This window comes from Diabrotica undecimpunctata, chromosome 1 (assembly GCF_040954645.1).
Source record: "Diabrotica undecimpunctata isolate CICGRU chromosome 1, icDiaUnde3, whole genome shotgun sequence".
NCBI classification, from domain to species: Eukaryota; Metazoa; Arthropoda; class Insecta; order Coleoptera; family Chrysomelidae; genus Diabrotica; species Diabrotica undecimpunctata.
This window is the reverse complement of record NC_092803.1, coordinates 110965312-110989675: the sequence shown is the minus strand read 5'-3', so window position 1 is coordinate 110989675 and position 24364 is coordinate 110965312. Positions and strand designations below refer to the sequence as shown.

Genomic DNA, 24364 nt, shown 5'->3' with positions numbered 1-24364 from the left:
CATTTCTGATTCGTTTATAGTGGTTGTTGTGTTTGTTGTGAAAAAGTTTTCCTTTTCTTCATATTTTGTCTTCACTTCCTCTCTAAACCATGGTGTTTTCTTTTTTGATATGTTAGTGTTCGTTACTTTCCTCTTTCCAAGTGATTCTGTTGCTGCACTAATTATGTTATTTTTGAGTTTTTCCCAGCTTTCCTCGATGTTAACCGTTTTGTAATATTCCAATCCCAGCAATCTTCTCCGATATTCTTTTCCTGTATAACTATTCCGTGGATTCCGTATTTAGTCCTTCGACCTTTATTTTTGTTTGTATTGGCACCGCTCTCTTGGTTGGGAAGCATTTCAGGATGATTCTTATTTTACATAATACTAGGCTATGCTCGCTACCTATATCTGCCGAGTTGAGGCATCTTACGTCGATCACTTTCGATGGATGTATATCTCTATTGGTTATACGATAATCTATCATAGATCTTCCAGGAATCGTATTGCGTTTTTTACGCAGTCTCTCCATATATCCGTATTTTATTACGCACAGCTTAGAAAAAGTTCTGTAACAAGTACAACTTGTTACAGAAATTGTGGCCAATTTTACGGCCAATTTTACGTCAGTTGGTTCAACACTGGAAACATCGATCAGTAATCAGAAGATAAAATCTATTAAAAACTAAATTACGAAAAACATAAAAAACGATTGAAAAGCTGAAATGAAAACGAATGGAACCCTATATAAATAGTATAATTACTTACTTTTGATTAGTTTGTTTTTAATATAAATAAATAATATTTACATTAAAAAACAAAACAAACATAAGAGCTATAAAGCTATAAAGCTATAAAGCTATAACAGCTTTTTTAATTGTTTATCAAAACACGTTTATCAAAAGTTCTTAATCTATCGCCTTTAATATTTTTCTCAAGCAAAATTTTGTACCACCGCGTTCAATTTTAAAATATAAACTATTTATTTCAAAGTTTTACTTTTTAGTTTAATATCTCATTTACTTAGTATGACTTACTCAAAATGTTCACAGATTAGTTGTTTCTAGTTAGATTAGTAGATTAGTTAGTGTGGGTTCAAGGCAACCGCGGCACCCGCTGTGGCCTCGACTACATATGTTTTACACTGATTATAATACATACAATTTTATAATAAGTACAATATATACTGTAAAATAATTTAACTCTTGCTGATAATATGAAAATACTAGCAGTCCAAGAAAAACCGGAGCAAAGAAGTCGATGGAGATCACCAACCCAATGGATTAATACAGTCGAGAAGTTATTAAATACGAACTTCGCTAATGCGGTCGTGACATTCAAAATACGGATATATGGAGGGACTGCGTAAAAAAGAGCAGTACGATTCCTGGAAAAAATGCAACATTCATAATCACTACCTGAGCTCTGCACTAATTCATCCAGCTCATAGTTCATTTTTATTCTCCAGGAACCATCGCTAAAATGAATTGGTCCAAAGTCGCTTATTTTTTAAAAAATAAATTTATTCCATACTGTATATGCAAGTATTATCCAATTTTATCCCCGTACAATGCTACTTTCTTTTCCAAATATGTAATTTTTTGCTATATAGTTTTTAAATTGTTGGGGACATGCAGCATCATCCATTTTCTCAAAGTACTTTCCAAAGTTCTGTTATTGCTAATGTATCGTAGACCTTTTGTAGTTCAATCAAAGTTAGGTGTAGTTATTTACTCTTGATCTTATTTTCTTCTCTGATCTGCAGTAATCAAATCATATTTTCTGTACACGATTTACCGGCTCTGAATCGACTTTGTTTATCTTTTTGGTAGCTGTTCTGGTATTCTTAATCTTAATATTATTCCAAAAAGATGACTGAGTCTTAAAAAGATTTTTAACATCCTTGCATATAGATGATTGAGCCTACAATTATCCGAAATATACGACAGTAATTGGGGTTTTTCTTTTTATATACTAAGCAGATGTATGTTACTTTCCATTGGTCGGTAACGGAATGTTCGATTATACATAATAATATATATTAAAAAATGATATAATTTTTTGATTTGACATTTAAAGAATTTGACATTATTACTTCAAGACTACTTGCTTTAATATTTCTTATTATCACGGTTGCTTTGTTTTCGGTATCTTTACGATATTTACACGATTTTTTCTGTGTTTTTTGCTTTTAGCCCTTGACCATTCTTGTGTTAATAAAGGGTCGTCTTATCTTCTACACTTTCTTCTGATAGTAAATTATCATAATATTGGGACCATTCTTTTCCTGTTATTGTATGTATTGGCATTTTATCTTCTGCTGTTTTCCTTCTTTTCTCTATGGACCTAGTAGGAGTACCCCTAGTAAAGTTATGAATGGAAAATGACAAAAAGGGTAAACAATCTTACTGTTTATGAACCACGGAATCCATGATTTGGCATGGAAGAAATAGCTGAAAACAACAGGGCCTCCCAGGTCGTAAACGTTTATTTATTTCACACCTTTATAAAAACTTATTTCATTTGCGGCAAAATACGAACATTTTATACCAAAGGTACACTCTTCACATTTAAAACCCATTGTTATTTTTGTTGATAGGACGCTCTGATCAAAAGAGATTGAATTTTTACGGTCGATTTGATACAAATTTTATTTAAAATTGATTTCGTGTGCGTAATTGACATTAAAAATCGTCGCTTGCTTCAAGCGTTGATTCTCAGAGAACGGTTCATTTTACACAGAATTGTTATTATACACATTTTTATTTAAAATTATCTCATTCACGTTTTTTATTTGAAATATTTTTTTCTAAGGCGTACAGATTCTTGGTAAATCGATTTTTTCTGTTTCCCCTCCCCCCCTTCGAGGAGAAATTTAGAGGGGAGCTAGTTGGTAGGAGTTGTAAACTTTTTGGCATATTTTTTGGGATCCCAAACTTGACATTCTCAGTAAAATTTAGGTTGTTCGTATTATTTTTAGAGTTTTAGTGGTATTTTGGTCTCTGACAACTGGAATTGTCAAGATCGTCAGATTGTATAAGTCATTCATAAAAACATATGTTAGTAAAAATAAAGGTATATTATCTCCCTTACTTCCTTTTACAAAATTTTCCGCAATGATAAGTTACAAAAAAAAAACATGATTGTGATGTGTTATCGACTTAAAAAGGCATTAAATAATCATCACATAATTAAATTTAGCACCAGTACATTTCCAAAACAGGATTGCTATTTTTATTTTATATTGAAAGCAAATAATAAATTCCGTTAATAATATTTACAATTTATATTAATTTCGCTTCCCGAAGGGAAATCGAGAGTCAAAAGAAAAGTATGTTAAACCAAAGTTGTTGTTAATTTCCAATAAAAATAGCAAATAATATTAAATTGCCAAAGGAAAATATCTTCAGAACAACTTTCGTTAAGTACAATTTAACTTAAGATTATGACTTTTTCTTCGAGACAACTACTACAGAAATGTATTTAAAAAGTGTGTAGGCCTTTATCTTTTACTAATAATAGTACATAATATACTATATAATTATAGAGTACCCTGAGATACCCACAAAAAATATGTTTGGGAGAAACAATATATGATATTGCATAAAATATTTGGCAATACAATTTCATTTTGAGACAGAGTGTGAGTAATTTCTATTAAAAACAACGGGTGTGGCAGTCCAGTGGGACTGCCGGTAGAAGTTATACTTCTATACACGCGTTTGCCATTACAAATTTATATGGGAGTCAATCTGCACAATCATTACATATGTAATGCTATAGGTAAGAGAGAGCAGAAAGAGAAAAAGAATTATGTATACAGGTATATGGTGTATCGTTTGCTGTATATAAACATTTGACCTTTAATAGAAGGATAGTAAGTAAATGAAGGATTGAATCAATATTTTAATGAAAATATATACTTTTATTTTCATATATGTATAAAAGGAGAATGCAAAAAAATTTTTTTACACATACTCTGCAGTAAAATTTATTGTTGATTTTGTTATTAATATAAAAATACAATACAATACACTGTAACATAATTCAATATAATAATACAATACAAATTAAAATGCAATATTCATAAGTATTTAAAAATGACAATATACGTAACTTACTTACGCATATGTTTAATTTACCATGATAACAAAATTAATAAGAAAAATATTGTGTGGTGATACAACTGTCAATTTATCTGACATTGACAAATACAATATTTAATTGTTGTTTGTTGTGTATATAAGTACACATTTGAACTTTCTTGAGATATTTACAAGTTTTAATTTATAATTTAACATGCCTAACTAGACTTGTTACTCCCGTGCAAATTTCCAAAGTCGAACGCGCGTAAAGAAGTATAACTTCAAAAACCAACAATTCGGATTATGTTGTAAATTTACATTTTATTTTAAAATTTAGCATTTCTGCGTATATTACATATATTTAATAAAATTAACGTGGGGTTTTTAAATATTTCAAAAATAAAAAAGAAAATTAATATTGGGATTCGAACTCACATACACCAGCGTATGAGCTAAACACGTAAAATATTTGCCAGTTAGACATGACACAAACGTATTTCAAAATTGACAGTTCTCGGTCATATAGTGATTTATTGAGATTATTATTTTACAATACAAAATACTTAAATAATTATGAACATTTAATAAATAATACAAAACATATCACATAAATAATAATATTAATAAATATTATATTATATGTATATATATAATATTATATATACCATGCGGTCCATATGTATGGAATAAATTCATTTTTAGCGATATTATGTACTATCTGAAAAAAACCTGAAACAGGTCGATTTTTATTCTTAAATTGACAAATTACGATATGAAAATATTATCCCCTTCCAGCACCCCCTTTGAATTATAAGTACCCCCCCAAAAATTTTAACTAACAAAGGGGGTCGTGTTGCACCTTATTAGAAAGGGATTTTGGTCCTCTGTTCAGCAATATAAAGTTTTTTCAGTTTGTGCAATCATAACCGAGAAAATTGATTTTTACAATTAAATTAAATGTTCAACTTGACCAAAATTATTCACTTCTTGACAATAACCGAGGCGATTTTGGAATTCTCGTACAACATTTTGTATGACCTCGGGGGTTATTTTGATAGTTTCTTCAGTTATCCTAACTTTTAAATCAGTAATATTGCCTGGTCTATTAAAATATACTTTAGAAATAATCAGGTATTTTCGTATCTGTTTTTCTAAACATTAATGAAAAAACCTTGAAGATAATAAAATATTAGCCAAAAAGCCAAATAAACAATTGATATGAATCTAGTAGGCTGCTGTCATTTAGGTATTTAAAATTACTAAACAACTGGTCAACAAGTTTCGCAGTCTACAGTTAGAAAAATTGAAAAGAAGTTTCGTTATACTGGACACGTAAAAAATATTACAAAACCAGGTAGAAATGTTAAATTTACTGATGAAAAAATGTTAGACCTACTTCTAGAGATTGAGGAAAATCCGCATAAGACAACTCGACAACTGGCCGCCGTCAATGATGTAAGTAAATCATCTATTTTGAGTTTTGCGTAAAGAAAAATACCACCCTTACAAAGTTCATTTGGTTCAGGAGTTAAATGAAGATGATCCTGATAGAAGGCAAGAGTTCTGTGAAATGATGATGGACAGAATGAACGCAGATTTGCAGTTCATAAACAAAATAGTTTTTTCTGATGAAGCGACGTTTTTAAACGGAACTTTTAAAAAACTCAGAGAAAATCCTCACTTGGGGTGTGAGACTTACGCAATATCCTAAAAAAATTAACATTTGGGTTGGTATCATTAACAATAAAATTATTAGTCCTTATTTTTTTGAGGGCACAGTTGATGGTGAACTTTTTAGTGCCTACATTACGAAGATTTTTTCCTGATGTCAATCATCGAAATGAGATAGATCGATCTATTTACTACCAAAAGACAGAGCTCTTCCGCATTTTGCACGTACAGTTAAAAATTATTTAAACGAGGTTTTTCCCAATTAGGTGGATTGGAAGACGTGGAACGATCGAATGGCCTACTAGATCCCAGATTTGACTCCTCTCGATTACTTTTTATGTGATTATTTAAAATCTAAAGTATATTTTAATATTTTTAAAGACCAAACAGTATTGCTGATTTAAAAGTTAGGATAACGGAAGAAATTAACAGAATAACCTCCGAGGTCGTACAAAATGTTGTGCGAGAATTTCAAAATCGCCTCGGCTATTGTCAAGAAGTGAATATTGGTCATTTTGAACATTTAATTTAATTGAAAATTACATTGAAAAATACATTCCAAATATTATGTAACATTATTATCTTCATTCAACCTAAAGTTTTGTGATAGAGACATTATCAAAATTTTACATCTTAAAAATCAATTTTCTCAGTTATGATTGCACCAAACCTAAAAAAAATTTTAAATTCTGAACAGAGGACTAAAATCCCTTTCTAACAAGGTGCCACACGACCCCCTTTGTTATTTAAAATTTTCGAGGGGATGCTTATAATTCAACAGGGGTGCTGGAAGGAGAGAATATTTTCATACTATAAATTGTCAATTTAAGAATAAAAATCGACCTGTTTCAGATTTTTTTCAGATATAAAAAATGAATTTATTCCATACATATGGACCGCATGGTATATGTATATATATATATATATATATATATATATATATATATATAATATATATATATATATATATATATATATATATATATATATAATATATATATATATATATATATATATATATATATATATATATATATATAATATTAAATATATATACAAAATAAACATTTTTATTCTCGAGAGAGGAAGAGAGAGAACATATATCTTCTGTCTCTCTCTTACTCATTATCTTACATATGTAATGATTTCACCGATTCACTCCCGTACAAATTTCCAACGTGGAGCGCGCGTATAGAAGTATAACTTCAATAATGCATATTCGTTCTGATTTTAGTTATTAGAACGTTCAATTTTTCCAACAAATATCGAAAGAAAAAGCTAAAAAATATATCAAAATTATCAGTAACGTACATATATCTTCAAAGTTAGAAAAGTACTTTAATCAAAGTCCTAATTCTGCAATATTTTTGGATGATCCTGGTAAAGTGAACCCCATTGAATACAATGTGGTTACACATTAATACAATAACCCATTCGATGTCAAACTTCATTTTTTAACTTTTATAGAGCATGCAGGTCTATTTTATGTTATGAACTTATAGAAAAATATTTAAAAAATTCTAAAACTTTTCACTGTGTCTAAAAATTGTTATGTTCCAATTTTGGAACATAGACATAAGTATGTAATAAAAAATCAACAACGTCAATTTAAACTTAAACATTTATTGGTAAAAGATTTTAACAGTTTGAGAGGATTTATATATATTTTCTTCATGAAAAGATTCGAAACGATTAAGAGGATGTACATTAAATTTACAAATACCGCATACCAAAGTTGTGTTTGTTGTACAAATTTTGCATCTGTTTTGTTTTAAGGAAATTGGGTAATGCAAAACCGACATATTTTGTGAAACAGATCCTGGAATTTTTCAAAATAATGTTCCTAACTTTTGTCTTATCTGGGTTTGGTTGTGGAGGGTTGAGTAATAGATATGTCGTCACAATGTTTCTTATAAACTCTAATAAATTTAATGGACGCATACTTTTAACAAATTTTATATAAAATTTGAATTCTATATAAAATCCATGCCTTAGAGATTGAAGCAGACAAAAGTTGTATAAAAATTTGCCACCACCATTTATTGTTACGCAGTTTTGGTCTATAGTTAGCGATATTTCTATTCATTAAATCAGTATCTTCCATGTGAGTATTATACTGCTGAATTGCCTAGAGAAAGTCTACCATTATATATTTCTTTTTCTGTTGCAGAATAACGACGTACCTATTTTGTAGGTTGAACGCCATAGAAATTTGAAGCCACTTTTCACAATTTTTATTGAGTTTTCAACGGGCATTTTTTTAATCTCTTATGTCTAATGGTGCCCGTGTAACCATATCATAATTCACTCATGTCCCTTATTACTAGAAGTCCAGTAAAAAAGTTTGCAAAAAAAATTATAAAATTTTTTATCTGCAAAATTAGGTATACTTCACCCTCTCAGCAAAAGTTGTAACTACAGATCCATCTAGTCCCAAGTTACTCTCTCCTAATACGGTTCCTTTTCCTTGGTCAGGTTCGGTCTGCACAAGATAACCATTTGATACATTGTGAGACCAAAATTTAAACCCATATCTAATAGGCTTCTCTTAAATATACTGTTTAGAGCTACGGTGGCTATAATACAGTACCATGGACTCATCAACAGATACTGGTATGGTTTCACCAACCGCCACATATTTTATAAATGAATTGTTTAAATGTTCTATAAGTAATCGTACTTTAGCAAACTTATCATTTTTTTGTAGCTGAGTGTTATCTGAAAAAAGTAAATTCTGTAAAGTTTTTCTAAACCTATTTCCCTACATTACATTGCTTCATTTCTGAGATCCAAATCCAAAACACAAGTACATATTTTTTCTGTGCCTTTAAGAATAACCAGAAATCAGTATAATTGCAAAGAATACTTTGAGTTCTTGAATCGAAACCTCAAATTATGTGTTTGCATTTTTGTGTCGGACATACAGTCTCGTGTATTATGTATTCAAGGAAATTATCACACCAAAAAAGTGTAAAGAAATCGATTGCAGTTTCACAGTGAACATTATCTCGATTAAAAATTGAGATATTTTCTTGATATTTATCTTGGGACAAGTTATTGCTTTTCCAGTTATTTTGTCTATTTGATTTACTCCCTCTTTTATTAAACTGAGCAACATTTATTAGAGGTTCATCATCGCTCGTCGAGAACATATCTTCAGCCTCTTGTGTTTCACATTGTAAAATATCAGTTGCCTTAGCTGGGGCATTCAGTATCTTTGACGAAAATTTATTAGAAAAATCATTGAAATTCACATCATCCGATGATTCAGAATCTCCATTAGAATCTTCCGCTGGAGGATAAATGTATATGTCTAGAGAATCAAACTGCTTCTCATTTAGATCATCGATTATATTGTTCCAAGTATTAGTGAACAACTAGTTTTATTTCCATAAAATGTTTTTACATCCATAATTCCAAGCTAAACAGAAAAACCTCAATTAGGAACAAACACAGTCAAGTTCCATTTTTGGAACATACAAAAACTAGAGGTTACCAGGCTTCTAACTTCGAAGAAGCCTGGCTCGTCAAAGGTGTCTACACGTCGAAGGAATCAGTTCTGCAGAAGGCCTCGATGTCGGAGTGTTAGAGTATTGCTTTCTAACACTACATGGTTCTCTCCACATTATTCTCTTGACTTCAACCCATGTTGAAGTCAATGGTGTGTTGCCTTATGTGAATTCGAGCTGGGTCGTAGGTTCGGATTTTAACCACGTTGTCGGGCGCCATGTCACCTCGGGGGAACAATTAAGGGTCTAACCACCTTCTGATATCCCCGGGTGCTCTGTAGAGGGCTTCGAATATACTGTCGAGAGCTCCCCTACTTAAGTCCATTTTCGGGTTATGGACTTGGAAAATATTTATCTTCGGTGTCTTGCCTTAAAAAAGGCAAGATATTTCTTACATGACAATTTCTTCGTCGAAATAAAACACCAAATTAAGTTGAAATAATTGTCAGCCACAGAATATGGTAAATAAATGCAGGAAGCAGAGCCCCGAGAGCACTAAGCTCTCGGACAGCCCGTGAGGGACTGACCTGGCTAACCTGAAAATCGCCAATATTTATATGCGCTGTTCGAGCGATAAATAGGGATTTCCAGGTCAAGAGCCAATGGGAAAATTCGAGGCGGGGCGATGCGCATTGAAATGCGTACTAGTCCACAGACTATCGCATCCGATGACAGTTTTTCGTCCTTCACAGCACTCTATTTTCCCAGTCACCTTCTCTGAGATCTCTATTTATTATAGCATTTCCTATGTATGTTTTCCATCATGTAGCAGGCCTTCCTCTCCATCGTCTTCCAAGCGGGTCCCAGTCCAATATTCTGTTTGGCCACCTGTGCTCTAGTATTCTTTGTACATGCCCGTACCACTACAGGGCTGTGTTTTAGTGATTATTATTAAAGAAATTTAGCAACATGTGTTGTATTTAATTGACAAGTTTTGACAAAAAAAACTCGAGATCATCTTAAATATCATTATGAAACCAACTTTTAGGCGATGCCATAAAGAATTCGTTTTTGAGGACGATCATGTTGACTTTACTGATGCAAGAGAAGAAATTGAACAACATAAAAAGCTTGAGTGATTATATGAAAATTACTATGAAGAATTCGTTTTTAAAAATAATCCTAATGACTTTGGTGATACAAGAGAAGAAATTATAAAACACAACAACCTTGATCAGTTTAGTCATTCAAGAAAAAAATTTAAAAACAGTGAATAATTCCTTTTTGAAGATGACTCTTATTTAGATGAAACACGTATTTCTACTAAGGATATATCTAATGAGAATGACAAAAATATAAAATCTATTGTTACTAAGATTTTATGTTGGTAGGAATTAATTTAAATCTTATAACGTACTTTGATCTGGTAGGTTAGTGAGGATGCCCAGAGGTCGGGTATGACTTTGGGTAGCATAAAAATTGACCCAAGAAAACCCAATTGTCTTGAAACAAAAAAGATAAATGAAAAATTCAAGGTCTAAGGGCCAGTTGTTGAATCAATAGTTAACTCATGGATTAAGTAAACAATGATTAAATTTAATTCAAAGATTATTTCTCAAGAAGTTGTTCAATGCATGTTAACTCTCGGATTTGTTAAACCCGAGTACTGAAGCGGTGACAATGTTGCCAGTTATTAATTACCGGCTTGGAACAAATTTTTTCATGAAAGTTATAAAAATAAATTTGTTCTGTGGTATAAACGTTGGTGTTCATATATAAAAGTTAATGACTTTTCGCGTAGTGTTTACATTTTTCATGTTCGTGTTCATGTTGCATTAGTGTGATTATTGTCTCTGGCAGCACAGCATGATTTCTAAAAATTGTTTAATATATATATATATATATATATATATATATATATATATATATATATATATATATATATATATATATACATATATATATATATATATATATATATATATATATATATATATATATATATATATATATATATTATTGTTATTACTTTGATAGATTTTTAATTATTTAATTTAATACATTAATTTTGATGAAATATCAGATGAGTTTAACAGATATATAAATTTTTTTTTGTGAACTTTTTCATAATTAGTGTATTTTATTTTAGATTTCACAACACATGCCAGATTATAAATCTTCCAAATATGGCAATAGTACTAGCTCTTTTTATTGGGGCTATAGTAGCTGCGATTTCATATTGGTGGATGGGTATATACAGAATTAGATCTAAACTACACTGGATACCAGAGTTACCTCGACTACCTTTAGTTGGTAATGCCTTGGAACTAAACAATACAACAGGTAGCTATTTTTTTAGTGACAACTTTGTTTATAAAGCTCGCAATCTTCTCCTTTCTCTGGTGTCGTAAAATATGCAGCGTGCTGGTTACAGCATACGGAGATATCCTTCTTCATCTCTTCTGTTGTTTTAACCCTGATCTTCTTCGACCTTCGTAAGCTATTCGTCGAACTTCTTCATTTGTAATATGGTTGATCCAATTTTAAATAACTTTCTAAAATACCCTATTCCTACTGTCTATAGGATTTTGTATTCTTATTTTACCTGACTAGGTCTCGCTGGTTTGGATAGGTCATCATTATCATATTCAGCCACAAAGCTACAAAGGTTTATAAGTGTTTACCTTCAAAATAGTGGTAGCCATTAAATGCGGTAGTCGCAGAAGTCTCCGTCGCTGTCTCATTATTTACTGTTATTCTAGTAGTCTCAAGATATTTACTGAATTGAATTTCTCAGCTCCATCTGTTATGTACGTGTATAGTTTTAACTGTGCTTACTTATGGGACTATCTTCTAATTATAAATACCTTCGTTTTTGTAACATTAACGACTACACTCCTTTCCCCAGTCTATTAATTAATTAATTATATTCACTATCTCTGGCAACTTCTCCATGTTGCATGTATAGTAGCTTTATCGCAACATATCGTAGATTATTTATAGGTATTTTATTTAATTGGTAAATTTTTTCATTTTGCTGTAGTATTTCAAGTTAAAAATATTTTCTAAATATATATGTTAAATGACAGTGGCGAAAGGATCAGCGGTTCAGTCTTATGTTTTATTAGCTACTTGCTATAGTTATTTTTGGGACATGAAATTATCATTGGCAGGGATAACCAGACTCATGAACTGAAGAGAAGAATCGGCCTTGGGTGGGCAGCATTTGGAAAACTGAGAGAAACTTTTAAAAGTGAGCTGCCCACATGCCTAAAGAGAAAGGTATTTGATCAGTGCGTCCTCCTAGTCTTGACGTACGGAGCAGAAACACTTACCTTAACAATAGCAGCAGCTACCAAACTGAGAGTCACGCAGAGAAGAATGGAGCGGTCCATGTTAGGAATAACTCTGCGAGACAGAATAACCAACGAAGACATCAGGAGAAGAACCGGAGTGACTGACATCATCGAGAAGATAGCCAGACTAAAATGGAGATGGGCAGGACACATAGCCAGAATGACAGATGGGCGATGGACAAAGAGGTTATTGGAATGGAGGCCAAGGGAAGACAAGAGAAGCGTCGGTCGACCAACTACAAGATGGACTGACGAATTAAGAAGACTCGATAAAAACTGGATGAAAGCGGCGCAAGATAGACGGGGTTGGAAACATGACGAAGAGGCCTATGTTCAGCAGTAAACTCTTGAGGCTGGATGATGATGATAGTTATTTTTATATAGTTGTTGTAACATTCTTCAATGTACGTATCAATATTTCAGGTCTAATATGATCAAACACCTTTCGGTAATCGATAAAACAAATAAAGATATCCTTGCTCTGGTTATAACACTTCTGTGCTAGTTCTGCACAATATTAATTGCATAAAAAAATGGCGCTTTTCGTGTTTCCAAGCCATTTATGAAATCAAACTGATTTTGTCTCGACCCTCTCCTCATTTATAATAAATGGCCCAGTAAATTAGGCGGAGTTGTAATTATTTTGAGTACGTGGCTCATGGTAATAATTAGATGGCGAAACCTATTCTTATTCTGATAATTTCACCTAGATAGGTGTTTATTCATCTCTAAGAATGCATCCTATTTAGATCAGTTTTGTTTTTAATAATAAATATCGCCTCCTAATTGTCTTTACACTACTTCGTTTATAACTTCTCCCACACATGGAATATTTAACATCCTAAAACATATCAAAATCCAAAGTTTCTATCTTTGTTACAGTATTAACATTACCTAACACCCCATAGGCTGACAACCTTGAGAGTTCTTGAGACAAACCTTCCCATATACAGCGCACCAAGCAAATAAGCAAAAATTTTTACGATAAGAAATAATTGTGTCTAATATACAAGAGTACTTTTAAATTAAAAATATAGACTAAGTAAATTTATGTAATTCAAATCTTGAGTATGTTGCCTGTGTGAGTAGGTATAATTCAAATAGGTAAAAAGAAATAAGAGTAAGACTTACTCGCAATCAATGTATTCTACCACCAACGGCCGCTTTAGCATACTACAATTTTCTATGCATCCTCAGGTCAACGGTATATGATAAACTATATGATGCCGATACAATGATTATTATTAAATGTTTGAGAAAACATAGTTAAAAAACTGTAATAATAAACTGGTAACAGTTTACCATAACCGTTTGAGGGGAATATATTTTGAGAGATTTATTAGACAACAAAAAACTATTCCTGTTTGCCAGTTCCTCCTGCATACAAAAGTGATTTTGTAGTAGTTCTACAAAATACCCCCTTTTTCTAATTAAATCTGTCTGTTTTGTCTTTTTGAATGGGTTCTGTTTGCCCTTAATTGTTTTTAATTTTAATTGACATCACAATAATTTCTTTTCTGTCCAAATACAGACCGAAATTGGTTTAACTTGGTCATTAACTTGATAATTACAAGTTGGAGTTATTGCACACCCAAACATCAAAAATAGAACATCTTTTTTTTTATATTGTCACAATGCTGTCTGTTCTGAATAAATAATTTCAATAAATAACACACATGTTTAAAATATACCTCTGCAATAAATATAAATAACTCCATTCCTAGCCTCTTCTTCTTCTTCGTCTAGCCATTCACGTCCACATCTGAACATAAGCCTCTTCAAGTCTTCCTTACCTTTGTTTTTTATTGTACGCTACTTGTAGCCAATTTTTCCCGGCAGTCCTTTTCAGATCATCTGTCCATCTCATAGGAGGTCTGCCTCTGGGTCTTTTGTGTTGGTATGGTCTCCAGGTTAAAATTGATCTGTGCCATTTGTTTAGATCGCTCCTAGCTACATGTCCAGCGTATTCCCATTTCAACTTTAATGATTTTTGCACCACATCGGTGACTTTGATTTTCTGTCTTATCCATGTGTTTGTTTTGTTTAGGTATATCACTTAAGGACAAGAAAACAAACACATAGATTCCTAGCCTAATTGTTAATTTTTTCCCTTCAAGAACTATCCCGTTATTCTTTAAATAGTTGCAGTAAAACCGATGATCACCTGTCACTAGTTTACCATAACAGTTTTTAACTGTGTTTTCTCAAACATTTAATAATAATTCTTGTATCTGCAGCATTTAGTTTAATCATGTATCGTTATCCTGAGGATAAATAGCAATTTATAGTATGCGAAACCGGTCGTTGGTGGTAGAATAAATTGATTCTGAGTAAGTCTTATTCTTTTTCTTTTTACCTATCATGTAATTTAATTGTTGAAGACTAAACTTTAGCGAACTAAGTTTAAAAACATAATACAGCTTAACCATCATCTTATTTTTTTTAGAAATTCTTGGCAAATTGAAAGAATATCTAAGTCAACATAATGGGTTATGTACCATTGAATTGGCCACTTATAAGTTTATAGTTGCATCTAATCCTACATTTTTGGAATTCGTGTTGGGCAAAACAGATATTTTAAATAAAACTGATGAATATGAATTTTTGGGTAATTGGTTAGGTAAAGGACTTTTAACAGCTGCAGGTAAGATTAAGTTTTATTTTTAATTGAACTAAAAAAACCACATGTTAAATAGAATAAGCTGTAATTGGATCTGCTATTGTATTTAGCTATTTTAATTTTGGAAGTTCCACTCAGCAGCTTGAATATATTGTTAGTTAAGCCATTAACGTAGGGTAACTTTTTCTAAATAACGATATCTGTTGTCTGTTATCACATTGCCCGTCATATAAACATTGTGGGTTTTTATACCCACGAATATACATAGGACAGACAAACCAACGAATCTACAACCACATTTACGAATATTCTATATCTGTAAAACATTCCGATGCTACTTCAATCCCAGCCCAACATCATATTCAGACAGTCACAAACTAAATTTCGAAAAAACAAAAACCATCGCTCCTATCCGCTTCTTAAAATCGAGAATTATTTGTGAAGCCATCGAAATTGAAAAATGCCCCAACAGTTTCAACACGCGCGATGGTGCTAAAAGACTGCTGGCAACATGGCAACTGCTGCTTCAGCGACCCCCGCGCCAACCGATCCGGCTCATGCTGTTTCCGGACATATTGTGTCATCTTTTCAATCTCTTTTATCCTTTTTTTGAAACAAAGGCGGTATCTTTGCTTTTCAACGAAGACATTTTATCGTCAAGACAAGAAATTTGAAAAATAAACTTATTTTCTCAAGAAACAATGTCTGTAAAAATGTAAAACCTTTGGAAATATGGGAAAAAACTTTTGAAATATCACTAAAAACTTTATATCGTTAGAAGATTTACTTTCTAAAAAACAATATCCGTAGAAACTTTTAAAATATCAAAAGAAACTTTAGTTTTTAATGATGTAATATCACCAGAAACTTTGGTCACATCAGAAAAAACTTTCGAAATCGATGAGAGCAACATGCTTGTTCTTAATGTTTCTGGATTAAGACTCACTTTTTCTAGGCCGTTTTATTCTCCATTTGATTAATTTAACTGTTTTCCCAACATAATTTAGTACTCTATCTTTCAACTTCACGTCGTAAATCGGTAATTTTAATATCGCTAACTCTTGTTGCCATTTTTCACAGAGTTTATTCAAATATCCCGCTCCTGACATCAATGTAATGTCTATTTTAATTTATTTGCAGTCTTCTAACACTAATACTGGAAACACAATTAATTTATAATGTTTATTTATTTAACCGTACAAATGTATATTTTCGATTGACTTATTTAGATTGTAATTTCTCTTTATATATATTTCGTGAAATGCTTCCATAACCTGTAGAACTGTATCGACGCCGCTAGAACACCTTGGAATTATCTCGACAGCGGTAGCTTCTTCCAACATGCTACCAACGGATATAAATGCATATAGAACACTTTTCAAATGGGAAAATTTGTCATGGTTAGTATACTTTAAAAATGTCCTAAAGATGGCGATTGTCTAAACTTTATTATATTATTTGTAGATTTTTACACATTTACATTAAAAATTTGAATCACGATATTGTTTATAGTTCTAAAAGGATTCAGTTATTAAAAAGTATTAAAGTTAAAATAATATTTTATTTTCTATAAAAAAATATGGTGCATGATTAAGATTTAATCTCTAATTTTATAAAATTCAAAAATTTAAGGCTAAGCATTCACAACTTCACTCGTTCATATTTCAGCATTGGTAGTAACAATGGTAGTAGTTTGTTGACGAGGGATATTGCGATCGCGATGGTGACAGGGAGATCACAAATGAGCGGTCACTAGTGGTACAGGGACGGAAGTAAAATCTAGTTCCCGAACTGTTCCCGACCAACCTTTACTAAAAAATGACAGTGCAGTGTGCTTCTATATGCGCTTATATTCATTGATACTATTCAAAGATTCGATCAGCGGTGTAGCAAGAGCTTGGCTTAACACTATATGTTGTTACTAAAGAGAAATTTTAACAAAAGTTTTAAAAGTAATTCTACAAAATTTTAAAATGTGTAAAGTGGTAGTTTAAGTATTTTATTTTTAAATTAAAGTATCGTGAAATATTAGTGAACTCATAATGTTTTTGTGTTTATTTGATGTATTTAAAACTGTACAAATATGTTTCTGTTTTAGGTCCAAAATGGAAAAGAAGTAGAAAAATACTGACTCCTTCGTTTCATTTTTCGATTCTTGATGTCTTTGTCGAAACATTTGATTCCAACGCTGCACTTTTAGTGGATCTATTGGATAAAGAAACTAACAAAGATAGTTTTGATATATTTCCGTATCTTCAAAACTGTACCCTGGACGTTGTGTGTGGTAAGTAATAATGTGTGATTTAATAATTACTTAGGGGCCTAATATGAAGAAAATATGCATGACTATTAGTGTATGATTTTCCAGATCAATTTTTATCAAACGAGTCTTTACGTACTGAATACCGATGATGAATACTTTCATGAGTTCTATCACACAAAAACTACATTCTTAGAGGCCCGACCTTTTCTAGATTCTGCATTACTCCCTAAAGCTGTGATTTGTTAGAACAGTGAGCGAAGCATGACTCACAGTCAGTCGAACGCCGCGCACGTTCTTCAAAATCAAAGAAATGGTTCTCTATGATAACGGTTTGTTAGATTCTGCTTAGTTTCGCGCACTGCAGATTAACATTATCATCTATTCTTCTTCCACCTCTTCTTGGAGCAATAAAATTATTGTGTTAAGTTTGCGAGAAAATACGGATCAAAAAAATTACACCGGATGATACAATGGATATTTCAGAAAGCCATAAATGGAGAACAGCTCCCAAAGGAATGGACGGCGGCATATATGACATTTATATTTAAGAAAGGAGATAGAAAACGATGCGAAAACTACAGAGGAATAAGCGTAATATCATCAATAGGAAGATTATATGGGAAGATACTGCGAGAAAAGATAGAGCAAGCGATAAAAGGCAAAATCGGGGAGGATCAGGCAGGCTTCATGGCAGGAAGATCATGCATAGACCACATATACACACTGGAACAACTGTTGGAAAAGAAAAAAGCAAAAAATAGAGATATACACTTGGCATTTGTGGATCTGAGAAAGGCGTATGACTCTGTACCAAGGTCAGAACTATGGGAGGCAATGTACAAATTAGAAATACAGACGGAACTCATAGAAGCTACAAAAGCTCTGTATAAAGAAAATAAAGTGTCCATTAAAATGGGAACAAGAATCATAGGAGACTTCACCACAACAAAAGGGCTCCTGCAGGGTTGTTCCACATCTCCAACCCTATTCAAAATATACTTAGAGAAAGCCTTGACTACATGGAAAAGAAAATGCGAAGGCATGGGAGTACCGGTACGGAACGAATACCTATATACGTTAAGTTTTGCAGACGATCAAGTAGTGATTGCACAAGACCAAGACGACCTCACCTACATGATGAAGAAACTACAAGAAGAATATACCAAGGCTGGCCTAGATATTAACCTCGCGAAAACAGAGTACCTATCTACAAGTGAAGAAGACATAGAAGATCTACAGATTGATGACAACGTAACAATCAAAGGAAAGGATAAATTCAAATACCTGGGGTTCATAATCACGAAAAAGGCAACAACAGAGGAAGAAATTACACAAAGATTAGGACAAACAAGAACAGCAATCCGGCAACTTAACTCAGTATGGTGGGATAGACACCTAAATATGAAGACAAAAACGCAGATTTATAAAACATTAGTGCGAAGTATTATGACATATGGGGCCGAAAATTGGATCATAAACAAGAAAAACAGCAGTAAGATAATAGCAACAGAGATGGAATGCCTGCGAAGATGATGCAGAGTAACAAGAATGGATAGGAGAAGTAATGACGAAATAAAGCAAAGAACATCAATAGAAACAGACATACTAACATATATAGAACAAAAAAGACTAAAGTGGTATGGACATGTAAGAAGAGCTAGCGACAGCAGATGGATAAAAAGAATAACCGAATGGAGCCCCATAGGAAGGAGGAAAAGAGGACGACCCCGAAAATCCTGGAGGAACGAAGTAGACGACGCCATGAGTAAGAGAGGACTAAACGATGGAGAATGGAACAACAGAGAGAGATGGAAACGGTTGAGCGAGGGAAGGCAGTGAATACTGTAGAATCCCTAAATATATATATATAAGTTTGCGAGAATTCATTTTTCTAAACGTACAACCTTTAAGAGAAAAAACGTAAAACTTATTTCTTAACTTATTTTGAGCGCGACTCAAACGATTGATGCTGTGTATACAGATATTGATTTTGGGAGCTGTTGAGGAACTATGTACATTGCACCACGATTCTGTCTTCTGTTTTTATGCGAAGTAGCCAAATGACCTTTCTCCTACTGTCTTCGTATGTTGTAATTTTTGTTTGTTTGTATGGTTCCCAGCCTGTAAACAGCTGGGATATATCATTACGTAAGGGATCATCTATTTTTTCCTCCATGCAGTCCTTCTTGTAGGAGGTTGTCGTCTTCTGAATATCAATCCGATTGATATGGATTGACTGCAAGAAACCATAATTAGTTACTTCTTCTTTTGCTGACGTTTCGTTTCTATTAGTTTTGTAATCTTCATCATGATTTCCATAAATGTCAACATCATTTGTACGGAGTTTGCAGTCTATTGCCTGATGTTTCTGGTGCGCTATTTATTGGTATCGTTCCGTGCCTTTATCCATATGGGATTTTTATGCAATTTCTGATGTTGTTCTCAACGTCTTTATGGTTTGATTGCATTTCACAAACATAATGATGGCGTGAAATATCTTACTTGTATGTTGATATGACTGACAATAGTAGCATTAAATGAGTTTTGTTGGAATGTTCTGTTGGTAAGTGTTCTATATTCACTTTTAAGTATTTGAGCATGGTCGCTTTTCTCATTCTCTGGACCTTCTTTTCCTTTTTTTGGCACCTGTACAATAGATATGGATAGAAACAGTTTTTATTTCTGGTCTTAATTTTTTTATGCTGATTTAATGAATATCCGCTCCTTGATTTCGCTCTTTATTACTTTGGCATTCTCATCTTTATTCATCATTATGGCATAACTGCCCTGTTGAAGTTGATTTCTTCTTTATCTACCGACGATGTATTCTTCGAATAGTTCTTTAGCGCATTTGTTATCATCTTTTTTCGTCACTAGTGGCGGCAATTATATTGACTTCTACCTTTCTTCTTTTGTGTTCCTTAGTATACATCTATCCATGTGAGATATACCCATGTAGCTTTTGGATATTGAAGCCTCTGGGCTGAATGTATTGGTATATTTTGGGAGACTTCGCCTTGGCTTGTATTAATTATCTTCGGTTTTCTATTTTAGTTCGTCTTGTTTAATTTTTCTTGTCGTGAATGTACTTTTTACATTTTTTCTTCATAGTTTTCATAGAGTGTTGTTTAGATTAGGTGTTTAGGTTTGATACTTCGTTTTAGTAAAACTAAGTTTGTTTTGTCGGGGTAGTAATAAACACAGCCAAGAAGTGCATGTCTAGAGAATATCGAAAAGACTATATCTCAGATTGCCGTTAAAACAATGAGATCATTTACCAAAATGTTCTCGATACTGGCAATCGAGAAACCACCGACCATCTTATCTGTAGTATAAATATATTAATAAAATAAAAATTCACTAAGATTAAGAAACCTAAACTTCTAAGCATTAAGTCGCAAAGTAAAAGTTGCAGATGGAAAAGCAATTTAACAATAAAACGCTGCTATATGTTGAAATTCAGTAAAATCATATATTGCGGCGACATGAGAAAAATCCATAAAGCTTATAAATTTCAAAATAGTCAAAGGGAAATGTAAAATCTTTTGAATCAGAATCTTCTTCTTCTAGTGCCGACTTCACTAATGAAGTTTGACTATAACCATTGCAAATTCGTCTCTATCTGCTGCTTGTCTTAAAAGATTCTGTGTGTTTAACCTGGTCCAGTCGTGAATTCTTTTCAGCCAGGACATTTGTCGTCTACCAGGACACCTTTTTCCTTCGATTTTACTCTTCATAATACGATACAACAACTCGTACTTTTCATTTCTAAGTATGTGCCCGAAATATGCTGTCTTTCTTTTTTTAATTGTGCTCAAAAGTTCTCTGTCTCTTCCCATTCTGGACAACATCATTTCGTTCGTAATATGGTCGGCCCATGATATTTTCAAAATTAAAAAAACTTCTTTTTGTAAAATGGTATAAATTTTTTATTAAAATTAAAAAAAAAATGTGGTAACAACCTCTCAGAGCGTAAGGTCCTGGAAAAATTCAAATGTAAATATAAGTTCGAATTCTTTCTAATTCCATTTATCCGATTATTCTCGATTGACGATGATAAAATAAAATAAGATGTAAAAGTCGTGGAGTAAAATATATTTTTATTGACAGCTACTGAATTATTGCACTATAATTGTTGTTGAGTTAGAAATTTATAATAGTCTACGTCCCAAACTAGTCCCGAAGCTATAGTTAACATCTGGCTAAAATGGTACGATTCATCAGATAAGTGTATTACTCTCTACGTAGAACAAAAACCACTCTCGAAAGCTGGCAAATATAATTTAAACCGAGGAAATGATTGCAGGCATTTCCTCAAGATAATATTAGGCAATCTATAGTTTGCAGGAAGTTGAACACACTGTAATTAAGCTACTAATCGATATGTTTCAGAATTATACACGGTGAAACTATACAAATTTAGGAAATTAAGATTAATGTGAGATTACAAATTAATGGACTAATTTGGGATTCAACAGTCCCCTTTTTTAAGCCTGGAAATTGTACGTTTCCTTAAAAAATGTAATCCCTTATAGACCTTAAGACCTACATAGTGTCTTAGGAATTACAATGTTCGTTACTTAAATTATGTAATTTAAGGGTTATCTGACTTCAATATGTGGCTAGTATCGACTACTTTATATATGTTTTTTATTGATAATGATCTGATAGAGATGAAAACGTTCTTAAAATTTATAAATCCATTTTAGATAGTTTTTAAAAATTTTATTAAAAATTTTATACCATTTAACAAAAAGAAGTTTTTAGTTCATTGCAAGTTTTTTTAACTATGGTATACAGCCAACTACTGTGAATTTCCTTTCTAAATTTTCAAAATTCTTCTATACAGCTACATTTTAAAGGCTTCCATCAAGTCAACCTTAATATTCCAAGCTTGGCACCATAAAGAAGAATACAGTGGATATAAAAATTACCATACGATATCGGATTTGCAGATAAAGACTTTTTGATTGGTCTATTTTTGATTCAATTTCTAATTTATAATTTAGATCTTCAGTAATCCAGACTCCTAAGTACTTAATTTTGTCCACTTGTTCAATATCTTTGATCCCTCTTACTAATAACCATGGTTTTTCTTTTCTTTACGTTTATTGTTAAATCAAACTGTTCCTCAGTATTACAAATTGTGTTAAGTAGCGTCTGCAGATCTTTCTAACTTTCAGCGATAATGACTGTATCGGCGGCGTATATCGACGTATTTATCTTGATCCCTTGTGTACAGTTTGAAGTGCTTGTGTAAATAACGCTTTAGAGTGTATATTAAAAAGTAATTGTGAAACTACACAGCCTTGTCTCACTCCTCTACTTAATCTGTTGCGCATCCATGCTATTTCCATCCCTGTAAACCAACAGGCTGTGGTAATGTTACCACATCCTGTTGGTTCCAATAGAGATTTCTCACTGTGTTAATATCATTTTTGTCAAGTCTTTTTCGCTTTAGACATTCCCTGGGAATGTTGTGTTTAACTTTGTCGAAAATTTTCTCATAGTCTATAAATGCCAAATCTTTTTGCCAATAACTTATTAATTACTAAAAATATTTACTATACAACAGTAAGAGTCCAATAATACTTTCAGATATATGTCGAAATGATTTATTCAGAACTTAGCACTCCTAGAGAACTCAAAAATCGCCTACTGTAAAATACACCACTTGCATAATATCTTTTTAGCATTTACAATATGGAAATGCTTGAAACAACATCGACAAAGTTTAGTTATGCCGATAACCAGGCTGTATCAACCCAAACAAAATTCATCGCAGGAACTAAAGATATTCTGATTAAACATATGGAAGTTGAAGAAGTTACTTTCGACAATTTATACATAGTTGAAGTAACCTATGATAACCTTAATAACAATTTGGCTCAAAGAACACTTGCAAAGGCTACATTTCAAAATACCCAACGTAAACATGATAAATATTCAAAATACTTAGCCGTGAATTTAAGTAGAACGTTAAATTTTAAGTATTTAATCTAAGTTGCTGAGAAACTAAAAACAAGAATCGAAGTTATCCGGAAACTCAGCTGCTCGACATCAATAGTACTGACATCCTCTTTTAAGTGTTTACTCCTGGCGAACACTTCCACGAAATGGTTTATCGCGTAAACAATAGAATATCTATGATAGGAGTCATGGAGTGACGTTGCAATATTAAACAATTTGAGCAGGTTGTTTGATATTTTTTGAAACCGCGCTAATTACAAAATTTTTACTCACTTACCTAAATAATAAATGGAGTTTGATTTTATCGATACCAAACTTTTTATTCAAATCAGCAACTTAGTCAAGATACTCAGTACTGACAATGTTAAAAAATATATACTTGATTGTTTTTTAAATTTTCTACGGCACATGGACTTAAAATTTTAACAGTAATTAAACCGTAATTAAAAAGTCATTATTAATGACTCCTTAACAACTCATTAAGGACATACAAAGAACTGATAGAATTATTTCCGAGAATTTCAAGTCACTGGATTTAAAACGAGTTAATTTAGTCTCATTATGTTGTCAAGTCTTAAAAAGAAGCTAACACGCGTATTAGAACTATTTTGTAGAATGGAGATGGTTAAGTATAGGAGAAGTAAATAGATCAGATTGACACCAGAATCCAAAGGAATAGTTTACAATGTATATAAATACATATATACAAATACTATTACAAATATTATACTATTTCCTGAAGGTAATCGAATCAATATTAAACACCGTGTGAGCGAAGCTACTAAAGTATCTCTAATTACAGTAGAAAACATCATTCAACAAGCAAATATGTTAACAAACGCAGAGTCAAATAATTCACTTAGACCAGCTACTTTTGCTAAAAAGAAAGAAAAGACTGTACATGCAGGACACACTACGCCAAATAGCTGGACAGTTAAGAGTGGCAAAGAATTAATAAATAAATAAATAGA

The 24364-nt window shown here is 32.2% G+C and overlaps 1 protein-coding gene across 2 annotated transcripts in view; it reads left to right on the top strand.

Moving 5' to 3' along the window:
• Positions 1-24364, top strand: part of LOC140452400 (cytochrome P450 4d8-like) — a 110567-nt gene that overhangs the window by 67774 nt on the left and 18429 nt on the right. For both annotated transcript variants that reach the window (XM_072546627.1, XM_072546635.1), the window contains exons 2-4: positions 11334-11527; positions 14987-15184; positions 17259-17444. In XM_072546627.1, the coding sequence (XP_072402728.1) occupies positions 11371-11527; positions 14987-15184; positions 17259-17444 (541 nt within the window). In that variant the 5' untranslated portion in view covers positions 11334-11370. The remainder of the gene's footprint in view (positions 1-11333; positions 11528-14986; positions 15185-17258; positions 17445-24364) is intronic.